Raw genomic sequence first — 19118 nt, forward strand, 5'->3', positions numbered from 1 at the left:
CAGACTCCTGTATTTTGCTCCCGAGAGAAATCAACCTGATCCCCATGCTTTGCTTAATGTTCATTACCATAATAGACCAACATTTTCAGTTCAGTCAGTTTGATAATACAGTAACATAATGTGACTTAAACAAAAGAAAAGAATGTTAGCAGTAACAAAAACTAACCTAAGAAGCTGTATGAAGACTTCACCATTCACATTCTGTTTGTGGATGTATATCCACACACCTACACATTTACAGTTTTGTGCCTATGTAGTCAATGTTAAACAGGTACATTCCTAATAAGTACCTTTTTTGGTCAAAACAAGTATAAAAAGAAGACATTCTACCTCTTGATCACAGAAAGCTGTAATAAGCACTATACATGTGCCAAAAATGGCCCAGCTTCTTAAAGAAAACCTTGGCTATAATGTATTAACAAGAAAAAACAACTGTTTCACAAAGTAATTGCAAACACCATGCGATATAAATACCAGGAGGTCTCCTATAATTTCTTACCCAACCTTGGCACAGACTATCTATCTGGCATGGTGAAACTCACAGCCTTTAGTCCTCTTACAAACTGTAAAAGTACTTATCATAGTTTTCAGAGATGAAACTAGGTTTTCTTTTTTTTTTTTTTTTCCCCCAAATCAAGAGGAGTTTTCCTACCTGATCTCCACTGTGAGCAACAGTACTGCAAGTACGGTGCACAAAAGCAAGCCAGCCTATCATCTCCCCACTCTGCAGCTGCCCATTTAGTTGATTTAACCACAGCAGCAAGTCTTGAGGGTACAATACAGAGTTGCACACAGAGGGAGCTCAGGCATTGGGAAAACTCTCAAATTATCTCCAAACTGCCCAAATTAAAACCTCTTAACATGAATTATTTTGCTATGTGACGCTGTCACCCATAGGACATACATAAAATGGAAGAGAAGCTGTATTAATATAGACATAATGACACAGACAATGTACATAATTATAGCGTGATAATTCAGGCACTGCCATTTTACATTATGAAACAGTCCTTAAGGTTAACACTTACATTATCCCCATGACACCTCTCTGGGATCCCAGAGATGGTGCTTAAGTAAAAGTGTGTCAGCATTGACAGTCAGAGCTTTTAGTGTTTGAAGCTACCTAAAAGTCAGCCTCCAAAAGAAAGTAATTTGTAATGGCACTAAGCATCTTTGAAAGAGATGCACTTAAAGTGAAGTTTCATTGGTGTGTGGTCTAGAGTTCTCTTCTTCTAGTAAAGCTATTCTTTGTTTGAGCATCCTTACTTGTGTTTCATGTCTCTCCACCATGGCCATCATTTGCGATTCCAGTTTCTTCAGCTTATTTTGATGCTTTTTCTTTGCTTTTTCATAAGCTGCTACCAAGTTGCTGTTAGAAATACAAGGCAATGCAAGATCGTTCAAAAAGGCTTGTTCATTCATAGCTACAAAAACCCACCCCAAAACCCCACCTTTAGGGAACTCCAAAGTTCGGGTACTGATCATCTTCCTAAAATTTACTAGTGCTTTAAAACGCATTAGATCCAAACCTTAGTGATCCAAACCAAGATCAGTGCTAATCTCTGTATCCTTTTTGGGGCAAGTACACACCTTTACCAGTAAACTGGTTACTTAAACATTTTTAAACATGGTTCAAAGAGCCAGCTAGACGTTGCCAATGACCTCGCAGAGCACTGTTTGTGAGTCAGGATACCACAACATTAAACATGTAATGACTTACAAAAACATTACATGGCCAGAATCTGCTTATAAAATCTAGCACTAATTTTGCATTTTCCATTTTAGAAAGTAACAGTTATATTCAGAGGATGGCATCTTGTGCTAATTTGTCAGCTGCCAAGTATCTTCTGTGCCTCCACCTTGACTCAGTAGGACAGCTTGAGATGGGCACTGCTCCTCACCACAAAGGCTTACAAGTATAATTTATTAATGAAAACTACATTGTGAGCGATAGGCTCCCTGCAGGAAGGGCAGCTACAGTCCATCATATTCTCAGTCCATCCAAACACAGTGCCAGTAAAATCTACTGAGTGAGCAATAAAATTTAAGTGTGATTATCGAAGCCAGTTTATTAATAAAGAGGCTGGAGCCAAAGAAAAGGGAGCAATTTTAAACAAAATAACAGATTCATAAATCTGACTATATGGAGGTTTTTGTTTGTTTTAATAATAATGCATATACTAGTAACTCAGTTAAGATGAACGTATGTCCCCCACTCTCTTCTTAGCTATGTATTTTTCAGTGTCCTACATGGGAGGTTTATACCTCCCCCATCTCTAACTATAAAGAGTCAACTCGTGTGAATTCTTTTTGCACAGTGCAGAACTGATGTTGGCATTGTCTGCACACACAGATCCTCACAGCAGCCTAAAGAGTTTAAGTCAAGGCACGGCAAAAAAAAAAAAAAAATCAATGGTGCATCCATCTGCTGGTAGATCCTTTACCTGTTTGCCCTTTTAAGGTCATTAACAAATTCTGCAGACTGCTGATGTCTGATTTCACTGCTCTTTGTGAGTCTCTCCAAAGCACTCACTAACTCTTGCACTCTAGCTTTCAGTTTCTTCTCCCTGGATCAGGAGAAAAGGAGGGAGAAAACTATTTTCAAAACAGAAGTAATGCTTCAGCTTGCAAGTGCACAAATGGATGTCCTGTGCTGGGCTGACAGGCTGAAAATATTTTCCTTACTACTATTTGGATAACACACGAGTAGTTCTTACATTAAACTTTTCCACAGATCGATTTTTATAACATTCACCATTTTAGAATCTAGGACCAGAGATGCAGCAGACAAAAGAGAAACCAAACTTCTCTGGTGGATCATGGTCTTGTATGTATTGAATCACACTAAGAAATAATCACAAAGATACATAAATAAAAATTTAAGAATACCTGGCACATGCGACCTACTGTGTCTTGAATGAGATAGCAAAGAAAACTGCCAAGGGAAATCAAACATCATGGTAATCATATAGGAAAAGAATTTTAATTAAAAATAGCATACCAGGATTGCTATTAAAGATAATTTACTAAACAACTTTCTTTTTAATTAGAAAATTACTATAGAATCATAGAATCATAGCATGGTTTGGGTTGGAAGGGACCTTAAAGATCATCAGTTCCAACCTCCCTGCCATGGGCAGGGACATCTTCAACTAGATCAGGTTGCTGAAAGCCCCGTCCAACCTGACCTTGAACATGTCCATGGATGGGGCATCCACAGCTTCTCTGGGCAACCTGTTCCAGGGTCTCACTACCCTCAGAGATAATCCATCAGTTTCAGTTACTGCCTCAAATTTACCTGAGTAATTTATACTACAGTCTGTATTACAGTAGATCACTAGGGTTTTTTAGGAGCCAGCAAGTCCAGTCCATGTGGCAGTGGGAAACAGAAAAAGTTAAGAACAAGAGAGGGGAGTACAGACAGAAAAGGGCAAGCACAAGAAATACAGAAGAAGAGAGCACACAGGCATTTTCTTCTATGAGGTACTCTTTTTTTTTTTTCTTTCAAATAAGCCACAGTAGTGAGGTTTAAAATGCCGATATAGTTACCAATACTTACTTACCAGTTATGAACGAAAAACTAATTACAGGAAGCGTGACAAAATGGAAGTAAGGTACCTTATAATATTTTTATGTTACAAATATCTCTATGAGGGAAAGAAAAAGCGAACAAGGCAGAAGTTCTGGGGAGGAGTAAGCATTACAGCTTGGGATTTAAGCTGGCTTTAAAAAGCATTTCCCCACACAGGTGAGCATGTGGCATGAGGCAGGTGCTTCTTCCCAGGGAGCTCCCTGCTGCAGAGCTGATGGCTGCCCACAGCCGGCTCCTATATAGGCATGGGACTGTCCCACCTCTTGTCCAAGGGTGCTGATGTGGAGACCCAGGAGCCTTTGTGACATGGAGACGTTTGTGCTTTGCTGCCTAGAACTGCTTTGCAGTCATTTGCCTTTCCCTCCTGTTTTTGGTGCAGTGCTGCTAAGTGAGTAAATTGGATTTCCGTCCCAATAGCAAGACTACCACTAGCTCCCACGTAAGCCCACTGAGTCCCATAGGAATGAATACCCTGAAGTTTGTGAAAGCTTACCCGGCTCTGCACAGACCACACGTACAGCTCACCAGCCTGCAGTTCCGAGGCCGGCCTGGCAATGGCAGCATTTTATAGCCGGAGACAAGGACAGCACATGTGGCATGTTTCACTGTGCCCAGCTTCAGCAACAGAAGGGCTTTCACAAAGTCAGCCGGGGAAGTATTCCAAGTTAGCAGTTTATCCCAACACACTGCAGACACTGGTCTACTGGCCAAATTAAAAAGGACATAAGAGGGGCCTTGTTGATGAAGAATCATCAGTATTCTTTATGTGTCCTTTCATTGAAGTAACATACTCAGTTTTCAAATTACGCAATTTTTTCCCCCGGCTGTTAAAAGCTCACTACCACACACCCTAAATATAAATTTTATTTTTTATATCCTATCTTAGCAGTCAGAAAGTCTCAGCACAGTCTATGATCAAAATCTGTGTTCTGCAAAGAAAACAGGAACAAAAAAAAAATCCAGTTTTTACTTGCAATAGAAGATAAATAAGAAAAGATCAGACCTGGCAGAGGCCAGACCCATTATCTAATGTGTCTGTGGTGCTACTGATATGACAGAACACAGTAGGGTAAATTTGGTGCTTGCCTGCTCCAAAGGATGCCACAGCCAGAGGCTCTGGGGAAGGCTCAGTAGCACCGTGCCTAGCACTGTGACCTAGCGTGAACAGCAAGTCCAATGGAATAAACATTCTCAGTATTTGCATGGGGAGAGAAAACTAAAAATCACGTGAGGCTGACTTAACATTACGTGCAAGAAAAGGTATAGCTGTGAAAACACTGCACACAGTCCCATGGGAAAGAAACGGTAGAGCCACCGTTTACTGCAGCTGAAGTCCTTAACACACCTGCTGTAACAAAAGCTGCGTGGAAAAGAAACACAGTGGAAAGATTTGGAGGAACTTGTCATGCATGGTAAAGTTTGGTTGCTACGGTGACTGGACTGTTACCTGATAAAACTATTACCTCACCTTCAGTCTGGTTTTGCACTCACATCTTTCAACCTGTCATGTTCAGCCCGAACTCAGCTAAACATCCAGAGGTATTTCTTCACATTGGGCCTACAACATCCTTGTCTTGCTGCTTGCCAAAGATACAGAGCCAGCGGAGTGGTGAGCACCCTGCGGCTCCACAGGCTAGTTAAACAACTTTCAGATGCTAGTTCTGAACCAACTAGCTAAATAGGTAACAGTGGATAATCCTTCAAATCTACAGATGCCTCAAATTTACACTTATACCAGTAAAACACATGTATTCCCTGAGCTGGCAAGATCCACACAGTTTTTTTGGCTTTTCTTGATGTCTTGGAGTCAATAAAAACAGCATTAGCTAGTGCCTACTCCCACCTTAATCTCAGGGAAAGCAATGGGCAGTTTGATTGCATGTGCTGAAATGTCCCAAAATCCTACAAAAACAACACATAGGGACCTACTGTAACACTCACTGTTCCCAATTTAAAACATGCCTATCAAAACATCTTTACTTCAAGAGGCATTTCACAGAACAAGTAACACCTGAATAGACAGACATAGCAGCAACAGTAAAGGCACAGTAAATACCTTGTTTTAGTCTGGGAAATGGAGATGCATAAACACTTGGTTAACGAGTATTACATGCAAAAAACATGTAAGGTTTTCCCCGGAGCGCTGCACCTTCTATTTTAGTAGCAGATGAGACACCTCAGAGCTGTACCTTACTGGCTGGCCACCAAAGCCATGCTCTACCCCTTTGTAAAAACCCCATGCCTCATAATGCTAACTCTTCCCACTTCTCTCCATTCCTATCACTAATTACGTCAGTTTGGACAGAAAGAATTGTCCTTATTTATGTCTCTCCAAAACTGATTGCTTAGTTGGGCGGTGAACGGGAGTGATAATGTATTGTGACGTGCTATTTGTATTCCTTTAATGCATTACAGGGTTAGCTGTTTTACAGGATTTCTAGCACCACTTCACTTCCCTGATTGCTATTATAAATCAGCAAATATGAAGAATCAGCCACTACAGGCTTACTAAGACAGAATATTTTAAAACAATAGCCCTAGTCATATGCAGCATTTTTCCAGGATAAGAACGTGTCAAAGCCGTGAACCAGGGATGGAACTACATTTCATGCTACAACCATACGAACATCCTCCCGACAGGGATTGCTGTATGGCTGTGGCACGGCCTTCTGCTGCCAGTCTTCCAGAGTCTGAAGAAGAAACTCGCGCAGAAGCTTACATGCCAAACTCATACTAGTATTGTGCCCCATGGCTGTAATACAGACCAGTATGGATCCTGGGAAAGCATTATGTGTGTATTTTGATGGGAAGAGGGAAGGAGAAGCAAGTATTTTTAAGAGAACACAATTTCTGTGACCCCACAAGTCAACTGGACCACAGAAGTCAGCACAGCTTTTGCTCCCAACAGTTCCTCTTCCAACTGGCTACTTCCACTGGAGCTGTGGAAAACACAGCCGCAGCACCTCATGCACACAGAGAAAATGAGCACGTATTCCCAGAAGAGGGAACAAACTTATGATCTGAGGGCAAGGCTCACTTCCAACACAAAAGCTCTCTCCTGTGGGGCACTCGAGAAGTCAGCTGGGGAAATCCCTGACTGCTCCCTTTCCAAGGAAAAGCTCAGAATAAGTGTATTCAGAGGCCTACAGCCTACTCCAACATCTGGTAAAAACACCATTTTCAGTGAAATGCCCAATATGCTGGTAACAAAGACTTTTCTTTTGTATTTTCACCATCAAAACACTCAGTGGGCAGTTGCTAAGCTGTTTTCAAGGGCTTTTTGTTTCAGACTTACAGGATGGTTTGAATAGGAAGGCAAGCGAACAGGGCCTAATGTTTTCTCTGGTTTCAAGGCTACTGCTGCAGAGAGCAGGGAATTCTGCCAGAGCTGTAAAGGAAACTATATAACATCGGGCACATTTCTACAGTTTCTGTCAATTTGGCCTCCACACAATGACACCATGTTTGGCCCAGAATAATGTTAAGCAAGGTCTTGTGCACCTTATATTTTCCCTCCTGTCTGGGCTTTTCCAGACATGTTCAAGGTTTCATATGCCAGAAGTCTTCCCAGGCAGATTTTCCTGCCCTTGCTCATTTCATCAAGAATTCCCCAGTGCTGCGAACAGGAAGCTGCTCTTCCCTGGCATGCAGAAAGTTGATTTTTCTGCCCCTGGCTTGGAGCGTATCGAGCTAACTCCTCCTCTTGTGAAAGCACAAGCTATCGCCCCTCTGCCCTGGGGTCAAGAGCACACACAGCTCTTGCCAAATCTAGAGCAAAAGAGGAGCAAAAGAGGAGCTCTCTCCAAAGAGGAGAGGCGCAGAGGAGTCAGGGGCCTTTCGGGCCTGATTATCCTACATCTTGGCATCCCTAGGAACATCGTTTTACCCACCAGGGAGCATTGCCTGCTACAAGAACACCCCTTCAAATTCTGGCTCCCCTGTCGGAGTGGCACCACTAGGTTCAGCTCAGCATCTGCCCCCAAGCTTCACATACACAAAGCCCTGACACAGTAGCCGGGCAGCCAGCCCTGGGGGACAGAGGCCCAAGGTTTCCCAGGCATAGGTACCCATGCAAGCTGGCCAGTGCCCAGGCACATGGGGTTAGGGGGGGGGAGGGAGGAGAAGTACCTCCTGCATGGCCCCTAGCTTTCTGCATGGTCACCGCTTTGAAGGGGAGGCACACACCTTCCATCCCACACTTTGCTCCTAGTCCCTTTCCTAATATCCTCCTGTTGTTTTAAGCCTGGCATGTTCCCTCACTCCCCTCTGCCTTTTCCAGTTCCAGCTGAACAAGGTGGCACACGGATTTTTTTTTCTAGGCATTTGACTCCTCTCCTCTCGGGAGATAACAGCTGGACATTTAAAAGGAATGCAGATAAACTATCTTTTCATCAGCAGTTTAAACTAACATCTTATGTCAGACTGGCATGCAGAATCCCCAAGCCAATTCGAATGCATGCCTGCCTCACTGGTCTGGGTTGGCCTGCTAAGGAAAGCAACTAATATATAATATAACTTTTTCAAGAGGCAACAAAACAACAAAATGCCACATCTTCCTGTCTCACCTCCTTAGGCATCTCAGGGCTTGAGAACACCCGTGCTGCCTGCTACCTGTGCAAAGGTAGCCTTTTCTGATCACAGACAAGATGGAGAGTGCTTTAAAAAATGCTTTGCTGGTGTAAGATACTGTACCGCTTTTTTGCTGATTGTCAGATGCTTAGAGCAGATCTCAAAAACCAGATGGTACTAGAGGCATGTGTTACACCACCGGCAGTGGGGAGGCAGGCCAGGTGTGGTCCTGGAAACAACAGTTTGGCAGCAAAAAAGGAGAACAGGCCTGGAGGGAGGCAGCAGCGTGCCTGCTGCACTCACTGCTCAAACCTCCCACCCAGCTTTGCCAGCCCAGCCTGGAAGCTCTCCAGACCTGGAGCTATTTGGAGCTCCCTGTGACGATTATATCCAAGTGAACAGCAGCTCAGCAGCTCAGATAACCACGCAGTGGTAAGGAGAACTACTTATTCCATGTCAAAAATAGAGAAAAAGAAAAATGACGGTTATCTGTGATGCATGTAGAAAAAATAGCCACCCGAGGCACTTCTGAGGAATCTGTCCCTTATATCACCATGAGTCAGTTCTCTTCTTGTGAGAAGGGGCTCTCCGGGGGGGACTTCCAGAGACAGCCATGCTGCCTGAACCCCTCAGGCAGCCAAGGGAAACCACAGCAGGAGACTGCACAGTCATAAAAACCACAGAGATCCCCCAAATCTGCAATGACTGCAATCCATGCCAGTCTCTGGCTTTCAAATGTTTGAGTTGCGTGTCTCCCCATTTAATGGACGTGATAATAAGAGAAGAAAAATAAGCAAATGTAACTGACAAAAAGCAGCCAATGATGCACTAGAAAAACTCATCTGTAGGTCCTGAATACCAACCCCCGCCTTCTTCCCCCCACTTTTATCCACTGCATGTTCATCCTGTACTTTGGCTGAACAGAAAGAGGATTTTACTGATTCAATTCTTAAGAGCCATTTTAAATCTGAATCATTACAATATGATGCGTTTTAGGTGTTTCTCTTTTCATTTCCAAAACTTCGGCTTACTGATGGTCAAGACAGGTCTGAATTTCAGAGATGCTTCTACCTACTCCTGAATCTGGCTACCATGAAAATAAGGGTGGCCCTTGAAAACATGCCAAAAACATGTCGCCACATGAAGTTTGTGGAAATTTAAAATAAAGGAAGGTGGCTTGATTTACCTCTGGCTGACATTGTGTCAGGATATAGTCACTGCCATGATTTTACCCTCCCAAGAACGAAGTATTTCCTGCCAACAAGCTCATTTATGGATATGTCAAACTCAAGAGGCTTCATGGCTATTGAAACATTCCATAATTCCATCAAGAAAGTAGAGAGGGGAAAGCAAAATTGCTAAAGACTCTGGCAGAATGTATTTATGCTTGGCTGGAACAGGGCATGTCCCTAAATTAGTGGCCTTAGCCTGCGATACCAGAAATTTGGTAACCTAGATGTAACTTTTACAACATGAAACTTGCAGATAATTTACATTTCTACTAGCTAGCATAGTGGTCATGGAAAGGAAAAGCAATTTCTGTGGAAAGCCCTTAAGATGGGTTTTAATGCTGAACACTGCTATGGGAAACCCTGAGTCCTACTAGAACAAATACATTATAAAACAATAAATGAAGTGGCTCCTGCCTTGAATTTCTGCTGATGGGCACTACCAATGACAACTCGGGGAGCTTCACAACAGACTGCTGGATTCCAGATTTACGAGAAAATCAACATCTGCAGAGAGAAGATAGGCTACCTCTGTGGATGAGATTGTTCTGCTGCAAAGCCATCTGCAGACTCTGAACAAATAAATGCTTCCCAACCACACCGAAATCCAAACCGTAACTACATCCTGCTGTTTTATTTGGGTTTCACTCTATTTCAATTAACTGAGAAGAACCTGACAGTTCTGCAGCAACAGAAGAACAGAATGGGAAAGCAGCAGAGGGGGGAGCTGCCAGGGCTTTTGTCTCTGTGAAGACAGGATGGGGCGGGGGCAGCAAGCAGGGCTGCTGATTGATATCACATTCTCTGACAAACAGAAAGACTCAAAAGCAAATGGATTTTTTTTTTTCATTAATTGCAACCAGCACTGAAATACTCCTGAACATTGGCATTTAAATATTGCCTCTAGACCACAGATTCAGTGTGCAATATTCACTTGTTTCATATCTCCCTCCTGCCCCCCAGCAAACACAGCTACTGGGCAAGATGTATTTTATTTTGAATTCTGGTCCTACTTCTTTGGTGGGTGAGGAGGGTGCTAGGGGGAGCAACCAGGATCTCTTCGGGTTCACACACAGTGCCAGCACTTGTTTTCCCATACAAGAGGGAAGAGCATTGAGGGATTGGCACATGCTAAGTGCAAACAGTTAAATCCACTTTGTCCCTAAAGATATCACAGTCACTTCAGACCATTCTGCATTGTTGTAGCACTTGCAGAGAGGAAAATGCACTTTGATTATTTTTAAAACTCTTTTGTGGTTCCATGATGGTATATTCCATTGTGATATCTGAGGCTCCGTTTATCCAGGACAGCAGTTACGAACTACTGGTATTTTTTAGCATAGCTGTGGCTAAACAGGTTGCAGTAAGCTTTCTCCATGTGCTACACAGACCTTCTACCAACTTTCAGAGAGAAGACTTCAGGACAAGGAGACTAAGCATTCAGCCTGATTTGGCTGGCACACTGATTAGGGAGAAAAATAACCCTCTCCCCACAGCTCACGGGAACTGTGCTTGAGCCCCACTGGCAGTAGCAATCACATTTATTACAGTCGTATTTCCATTACACAGAGAGTCTTCACTCCAAAATTTATTTACAGTTTAATCCAATTATTTTTCTTCCCCATTTCTGCCTGACAAACTGTACTTGCTAGGCCCCTGGCTGGAAATCCATGCTAATCAACTTAAGGCCTAGCAGATAAAGCAAAGTTTTTTTCTCTGTGTTGTCAGCAAACCGCATTTCATGACTATACTCAAACCTCCGCTAACTAAGGTCACTGGCATCTTCTGGAAACCCAGGAGCAAGTAACAAGAAGAGTAAAAAGCTGCAGCTTGAGTGAAGACAGAAAATGCCAGTGGAGCTGCTCACAGCGGAACTGGAGTGAGGGGGGTATGGGGGAGGCCAAGGTCTCTACGCAATGTTTATGCAAACGACTTTGTTGATGGGTTTTATCCACCCACACACAAATGACAGTTTTGATTATTTTAACCACAGAATTTTGTTTCCTGCATCAAGCAAACTAAATACTCAGCAACTGCCAGACTATTAAGCAAACGGTATGAGATGTATTGATTCTGCAGTGGTAACGATCTTACATTTTTACATAATGCCTTTCAGGCTTAAGTGTCCCTAGGCACACGACAAGTTGCACCTATGAAAAAAGCACTTCAGGAATAAAACACCATAGCTGCCTGAGAGGACATTCCACCGTTAAGAGGGTGCAAACACCAGAAAAGCGAAATAGACTCTTCCCAGCCATAATTCTTAGTAGCATTTTGGACAGGTTCTAAATACAATGACCAGATTAGATATTAGATCTAATATCTAAGCCATGTCTTAGAAAAGGTGGAACAAATACTGAAACAACAATTGGAACTGAATATCTTTGGCATGAAGTTTACCACATTGCTGGTCCAGCGAAAACTGCTGCACAAACAAATATCTAGTTAATGTATAACCGTACTGAAAGTTTTGGCTTAAAACCTGGCTGTTGATAAAAGCAGTTTGTCAAGACATCAATTTTCTCTCTTGTTCGAAAGCTAATGCTTCACACAACAGTGTCATTCGTAATTGAACTGTGGTCTACTTACATACTTGGGAGGCAAATGCGGCATCTGAGTCATCAAAATCACTGCCGTTCCCGCTCCTGTAACTCCTACCCAAGTTCTAATCTGCGACCAACCTTCTTAACCAAAGATCACACTTCAAATCCTGTCTTCACTACAGGTTTTCTGCATGCCTTCAAGCAAGTCACGTCACTGTTTTGTGTCTCATGTTCTTGCCTGAATATGGACATTCGTGACATTTTGAGGGCTTCTTAGGGATACACTTAATCTGAATTTTAGAGAACCTCAAGGAGAATGGAGCTGAGCACCATGTGAGGACTTTCGTCGCTGAAGAACAACAGCAAAAGAGAGGGGAAGGTTAGAAGAACTTCGATCCTTTTCCTTCTCACAGGAAAAATCTGTGATCACTCTTAAAATCGCTTGAGCGTAAGAGTGAAGGCTCTGAACTAAACCTCGCCCTGGACCTACAGAACAAGTCGTATCTCTGGTGAAGGAAGCTGCTTACCGCCTGAGTGCGTTTGTCAGTTCAGCAGTCAGTTCGCTCTCGTTGTACGGTCTCAGCTCAGCCAGTGTTAACGGTGTTGCGGTGCCATCACTGCATTCCTGAGAAATGAGGAAAGGCCATCTAATTTGAAGTTACTTACCACCTTAATGGGAAAACTCTGAAAACCTCTTCGTTCGCAGCTACTTTTAAAATGGAGGTGAAATAAACATCACAATGTCACAACGTGGCAGTGTATCAACATACCAAAAAATGGACTAACAGATTAACACTTCACAAATCCTTCTAGATGTTTCCTAAACCACCACACAGCTCACGGATTTGCAGAATTCTGCTATAATGTGCATAACTGCTGGTGCCTTACATTACTTTTGACACCACACTTGAAACAAAGCAGCACTGGATCAGATGATGCTTTGCCAGAAACAAACAAGAAAGACACAGTTATATACTAGCTCTGGATTTTGTTTTTAAACATATTACTGAGGTTTTCTGGGGACACAACACTAAAATAACAGGATTAAAGTTTTTCTAGGTATCACTATTTCTTCATGCAAATTATTAATGTAAATGCAGAAATCTGTGTATTTTGCATTATACTAAGGGAGGAAAAGTCTTCATTCTCAAATCATTACAAACTGTCTGACTTGGAAAAAAAGACTGTCATTACAATGCTCTAAATGCTTCATAGAAATGAGCTTTATTATTTCATATTTTGTGTTTGGAGTAGGCGGAGGATGGTGTTTTGCTTAGACTCTCTTCCACTGTTTCCAGTGAGTGGTAACAGGCAAGACACAACATGTTCAACCACAGTAGCTTGTATGTTTGGCAAGAATGGCTTTGTTGTACTCCTCCCCAAAATGACCTTATTTTAGCCCAGGCTTAACAGTAATTCTGCAAAGTCCTCATAAGTCACAGCATGGAAAGAACCACCTAACAACTGGAGAAGAGAGAAAAGACGCACGTATAGATAAAAGAGGACAATGATTAACATGCTAAAGACTGCTACAGGGAGGGGAGGGGTACAATAAATTGTGTTTATGCCAATTTTGGGAACTTGTTTGACTCCTGACCTTGCCCAGTTTGTCTTTGCTTCCACTGCTGGTTGAGCTGAGAGACCTCATTCTCTGCTCTTTTTGCTCTTCCACTTCAGACTTCAAGTGCTCAATATGGACGAGGTAGGCCTGCTCCTGGGCCTCTCGAGTGCTCAGTTTCAATTCCAATGCCTTCTTCTCCTTCTCTAGCAGGTAAAGCTGTGCCTTGAGCTCTGCCATCTCCTCCTGTTGAAGAAACATTATCAGCATGCTGCTTCATGGGACTACATACCTTAAGGAAGATGAGGTTAAACAAGGTTTTTACCCACTCCTATTACTTGAGTGTTCCTTCCATGGAGAACACTATCAGCATCCAGAAGGCTTTTCATAATCACACAGTATATTTGTCAAAAGACCAGTGTATCTTGAAACTAAGTGAGTACAATGAGCTGTGCCATCCCTTAATCAGCCTCAGAAATAAACTGAGAGGCGACAGAGCAGCTAATGTGGTGCCCAAAGTAGAGTATCAGGGATCTGAGAAGGTTGCCACAGCTGCTGACATTTCTTTGCTTCTATCTTGCCCTTCAGAGACCACTGCCCTAAAAACAGGAGTGTCTGACTTTCTTGTCAAACAGCTCCCTAAATGCCAGATTCCAGTTTCTTATTGATACGTAAGAGTTAGAGTTGGTTTATATCATTACAGTGGAATAGGTTTGAGGGACTAGGACAGCAAACACACATCACATATTCCTGCCTCATAATACCAGCCTCTGTGGTAGATTCAGTTAGTCAAAAAGGGCAACTGGGTATGGCACCGTCTGGTATTAATCTTTAATTTCCCTCCTCTAGATGGCCAGAATCCCAACTATACACAACTGGACGTTGACAAAATTGCGCTCGCTTATATTCTTCCATAAATATGATTCACAGAAGACGGACACTGGTACTTCACAGAAAGAAGCTCAATTCTGAGAGCTAGTTCTTGTGTGTAATTCTTCTCCCACTCTGATATTTATGACAGAGCTGTCAACTATTGTAGCACAACTACTGCTATTTGGGGACAGGCCTCTGCTTTAACATCTGCTCTGATAGTGGCTGGGCAGAAGTGCCAGAAACAAGGCATGAGTGCAGTGACCTTTCTTTCAGCACTTGCTTCCAGCCTCCCATGAAAAGCAGCTGACAGGTATCCTGAACCAGAAGGCTCTTTGTGTTTAACAACACTTCAGAGAAGTTCCTTCCACGAAATGTCTAGTTATTTTCTGATCCCAGGAAAACCCAGCATCCACAAAACATTTACAGAGATAGTCCTAAATCATAATTTACATCATGTGTTAAAAAAACACCATCAAACAAACAAAAGACCGCCAAAACAAAAAAACCCAACCCAGAATCATGTTCTCACTGTTGAGCTTGCCATGCCCTAGGTCACCTCATGGGTGAATACTGAGTTCATGCAGCCATTTTCTGTATTACAGTTCAGTTCTAGACTTGTTCACTGTGCAAACATCTCTGAAAGATAGAAGTTTCTTGTTGTGTGGCCAGCCTAGGAACAAATCACTGTTTTTTTAATTATTATTTTTAAACAAAAAACCATATTCTAGTCACAAAAACATCAGAGGCTTCTTACCTTATCCTTCAAAAATAATGCTCTTTGTATTATATCCATTATTAACAAAGATTATACAAACACAAATCTTGGCACATGTTTAGACTAACTTTTTCTGTAGAAGAGAATCTATGTTCCTACCAAAAATTTGCTGTCTGGATTAAGTATAAGCAGTGCATGCAGGTGTAGCACAAGTTACAACCAGCATATAGTAATCACAGGTAATCACTGGCTTATTCAGAATCACCAACCATGCAAAAACAAAATCCATACCCTAAAAACCCTCAGGCTTGGAAAGGTTTGTATGAGCTTTAAAATCATTCATTTATTCATCTACTTGTTTGTGAACTGAAGGTTGGAAGCACAATCAGTTTCATTCAATGTGGTTTACAGAAATTTAGTTGTTAGGCAAACTTACCATTAATTTCCTTTGTCAACAGTAAAAATGTAAATAATACTGATAAATAATGATGGGGAAATTTAGTTATAGGAGTTGAACTGGATTGTCTGGTATACTTAAGTGTATGCATTTAGCCTCTTAAGCCTCTACTTCTAAAGCCATTAATCGACTTAGCCTGCTTAGTGAAGTCTGAGAAGTAATTTGAGCAGAGTATTTTGCCACTTATGTGAATAGAAGGTACTCTTGACAGAGTGCTCTATCTATGTGGGAGGGTCATGACAAGACCTTTCCAGGCTGGAAGTTGAAGCTAGGCAAATTCAGCCTAGAAATAAGGGACATTTATTTCCTAAAAGAAAAAGGTGAATTTAACCTCTGCAACAATGAATCTGTGGAACTGATTTTTCCCATCACTTAAAAGTTTTAGCTTAAAGACCGGATGTTTGTTTGTACTACATATCCTAGCTCAAAATAAATTTGAGGATCAATGATTAACTCCTTTGTTTATGAAGACAGTAAGCTTAGATCATCATATATGAATTCACAAGTTTGCATCCTGTCCCAGAAGGCATATCATGGACTCCAAAAGCACGCCCCATACTTTAGTTTTCTCATGTCAAGACAATGGGACTTTGAAGTAGAGAAGCAAAGACAAAGCAGGGGAAAAGTGGAAGAACTGTCAGCCAGTGTCTTACAGAGGCTTCCAGGGAAGGAACAGGGAGGAATGGAAAGGTTGAAGTTAAAAATTAAAACCACAGTTGAGGATTCTGGTATGGACACATACAATCTGTGAGGCAGGGTGGCAACAGTAACATTTCATGCGGGAAAATTCACGTAGCTCAGGTTTACTTAGAGAGTTACTTAGTCTTTATATATGCAGTAATTTTTTTCCATGAAAATATGTTTTCTAAAGATAGCGTCTAAATTTCATTTCAATGACAACATCACCTTTGTGTATTTACTATCCTCTTTTTTTCTAATTACAGGATGCTGGTGAAACATTTTGCAGTTTAACATACCTGCTTCTTCAGAGTGCGGGCCTAAAGCACAAGTGGCATTTACAAAATGAAACCCTGAAGGAGGAGGTAGCAAGTGGTCACTCTTCCAGTTGATGCAGAAGACTTACACAACCCAGGCAAATTCACAAGCTTCAAGCACCAAATCTAGCAGTCATTTCAGGACTAATTAATTGAATATTGAGAAATATTTTGTACCTGCAGTCGTATTGTAATTCTGAATTTGGGTGAAAACTTGAATGAAAATCAAACACTCCTGACACAATATAATCAGAAACACTACAGCATCCTCAAAATCAGAGTTTGCATTGGATGTAGTCACATCAGTAGAATAAAACAGCAAGGACTCTTATGTGGCAAAAAGTTCTAAAAGTCATGAAAAGGGACTCCAGGAGGATCACAGTACCCAAGGTGGAATATATCAGCCTTCAGAAGTAAAATAAGTATCAGAGCAGATAAATGCCATGCTCTAGTTAACTGCATTTTACTGTATACATCTATAAGAACATGAAATGCTGTAACAAAGGTGGACAACAGGATTCTTAACATTTTCCACAAGAGACTGTAGTCTCAAAGCACATTATGAACATTATTATCACCACCTGTATACAAAAGAAGAAAAATTATCAGTGTAGAAAGCTGAGACTTCTTATCTAGATTAAGTCCTTTGAAATGCAGAAAGGCTGTAAACCAAGAATTATTTACACCCATCAGAAGTAATCTCCTTGCTAACTGGGGCATGACAACTGACCTCAAAGCAAGACCGCTGAATGATGACAAACCACAGATGAGAATATATTTCAAAACACAGTTAATTATTGCTTGAAACAAAGAATTGGATTTTATGGAAGAACTAGCGGACCACTACATCTTACACTCTGAATCAGTAAAAAAAAATAAACGGGGCAACAGAGAAACCATCCCCAAACCATCTTTTTATAGATCATTTTCATCAACAATGAACTAATGGTGTAAAGGCATTTTCAGAACATTATCAGCGTAACACACAGATGCAAGAAGCAATATGACTGATGTGGTTATCAGTTTTTACTGGGAGTCATAAATGAAAGGTGCCAAAAGCTGCAGCAGAGACTCCAACACAGATACAAGTTTCGGGAAGACAGCAGCTGTTAGTAAGACCCAGCAATGCAGGAAATCCTTGAGTAGCTCCATCAAGCTGTATCATCCTTGCTAAGAATGTGGAAAGGAGGGAACAAATTAACAGCTGCCACGTGATGAAGTCCTCTGCAGCACAGATGAGTTCCATCTGCTTCAAGTTAAATAAAATACCATAAGGAAATTTAAATTGTCCAGTTGTCTCAAAAGAAGGCAGATGCATATGCTATTTTGTATGAGGTACATGTTCCAAATAATAGATACAAAAAATATACTCAGAAAGTCAAGACATCCATGAGTCCTGCCCTTAGGTTCAGCTATGTTATAGCTTGCTGAACATATGAGCAAGGTGTAATGCAGACCTGAGCAACAACCATGGATGCTAATATGGTAGCACATTCTCTTGGGACCAAAGCACGCAGAGTGTAGCTATGCCCTTTGTAATGCTTTATGCATAGAAGAAAGGCAGGAATTTTCAGTTTCTCTTGCAGCAGAGCACTTACCAACAAATCCATTCCAAGCTTTGACAAACTTGATTTTCACCATATCCCTTTCAGAAACCTAGGGATTTCCTGCAGTTGTAAATTCCGACAAAGTATAACAAATTATAATGAACAACAGTACTGTCAGTTTCTCTGTGCCAGAAAGGACTGAAGGTGACTTCAGCCACCTATGTAAAATGTGTGTCTATTCCAGTATGCACTGCATACAAACCAACCAAGAAGAAAGATTTCTTCTTCTTCTAGGGACAATTTCTGCAGTGAAAACCCAATGTGCTAGGTCCAGCCAAAAGTTATGAGTGGACACCATATGTCAAAAACAAGTTAGATGATCGTTTAGTGAACAAAAGGATTACCAGCACTCGAAACTGTGCCAGAAATTATGATATGCAACTGTTGGTGTTCCTGCCAGGTCAGGGAATGCAAGGGCACTAATCACAAGGGATAGCTCTGCAGTTTGCCTTTACCAATCAACTTAAAGATAGAGGTAAAAATGGTGTACAAGAAATTTCAGGGAAGATCTGGATGCAAAAGAGAAGAAGGAAGTGCGATATCTGAAATATATATGTGATTATCCACAAATGTCTTCCAGTATATCTTGCATGCTTTTATTATGGGGAATCCATTGCTGTTGGCCACAATATATTCAAACAACTAACATAGCTTTAAATCTTCTGATTGGTAAGCAGGCAATCTTTTTTTCTGAACTGCAAATATTGAATGCGTTACTGCAAAATTGTATTTGTCATTATGGAAAGGCAGCACCACTAAGAACATAATTATCATTACTAAGCTACCAGTTAGCCAGCAGTAGTACACCTGAACAACAATCTGTAGCTTTAGCAGCTTACGAAACTATCAGGATTTGCTGTCCCACCTGATACCATCATCTGACGTATCTCCCATTAGTTGACTAAAATAGGACTTGCTAACATGCAGAAAGTAGATTTATTTAAACTGAAGGAAAACCGGACAATTTCTAAATGCAGACA

The 19118-nt window shown here is 41.5% G+C and overlaps 1 protein-coding gene across 1 annotated transcript in view; it reads right to left on the bottom strand.

The window, feature by feature from the left end:
* Positions 1 to 628: 628 nt before the first annotated feature.
* Positions 629 to 19118, bottom strand: part of MCC (mutated in colorectal cancers) — a 155124-nt gene continuing 136634 nt past the window's right edge. The window contains exons 14-17 of the mRNA XM_009321091.1: positions 13531 to 13737; positions 12461 to 12558; positions 2445 to 2567; positions 629 to 1369 (exon numbers count right to left, since the gene is read on the bottom strand). Coding sequence (XP_009319366.1) covers positions 1189 to 1369; positions 2445 to 2567; positions 12461 to 12558; positions 13531 to 13737 — 609 coding nt within the window. The 3' untranslated portion in view covers positions 629 to 1188. The remainder of the gene's footprint in view (positions 1370 to 2444; positions 2568 to 12460; positions 12559 to 13530; positions 13738 to 19118) is intronic.

This window comes from Pygoscelis adeliae, unplaced genomic scaffold, assembly GCF_000699105.1.
Source record: "Pygoscelis adeliae isolate BGI_AS28 unplaced genomic scaffold, ASM69910v1 Scaffold83, whole genome shotgun sequence".
NCBI lineage: Eukaryota > Metazoa > Chordata > Aves > Sphenisciformes > Spheniscidae > Pygoscelis > Pygoscelis adeliae.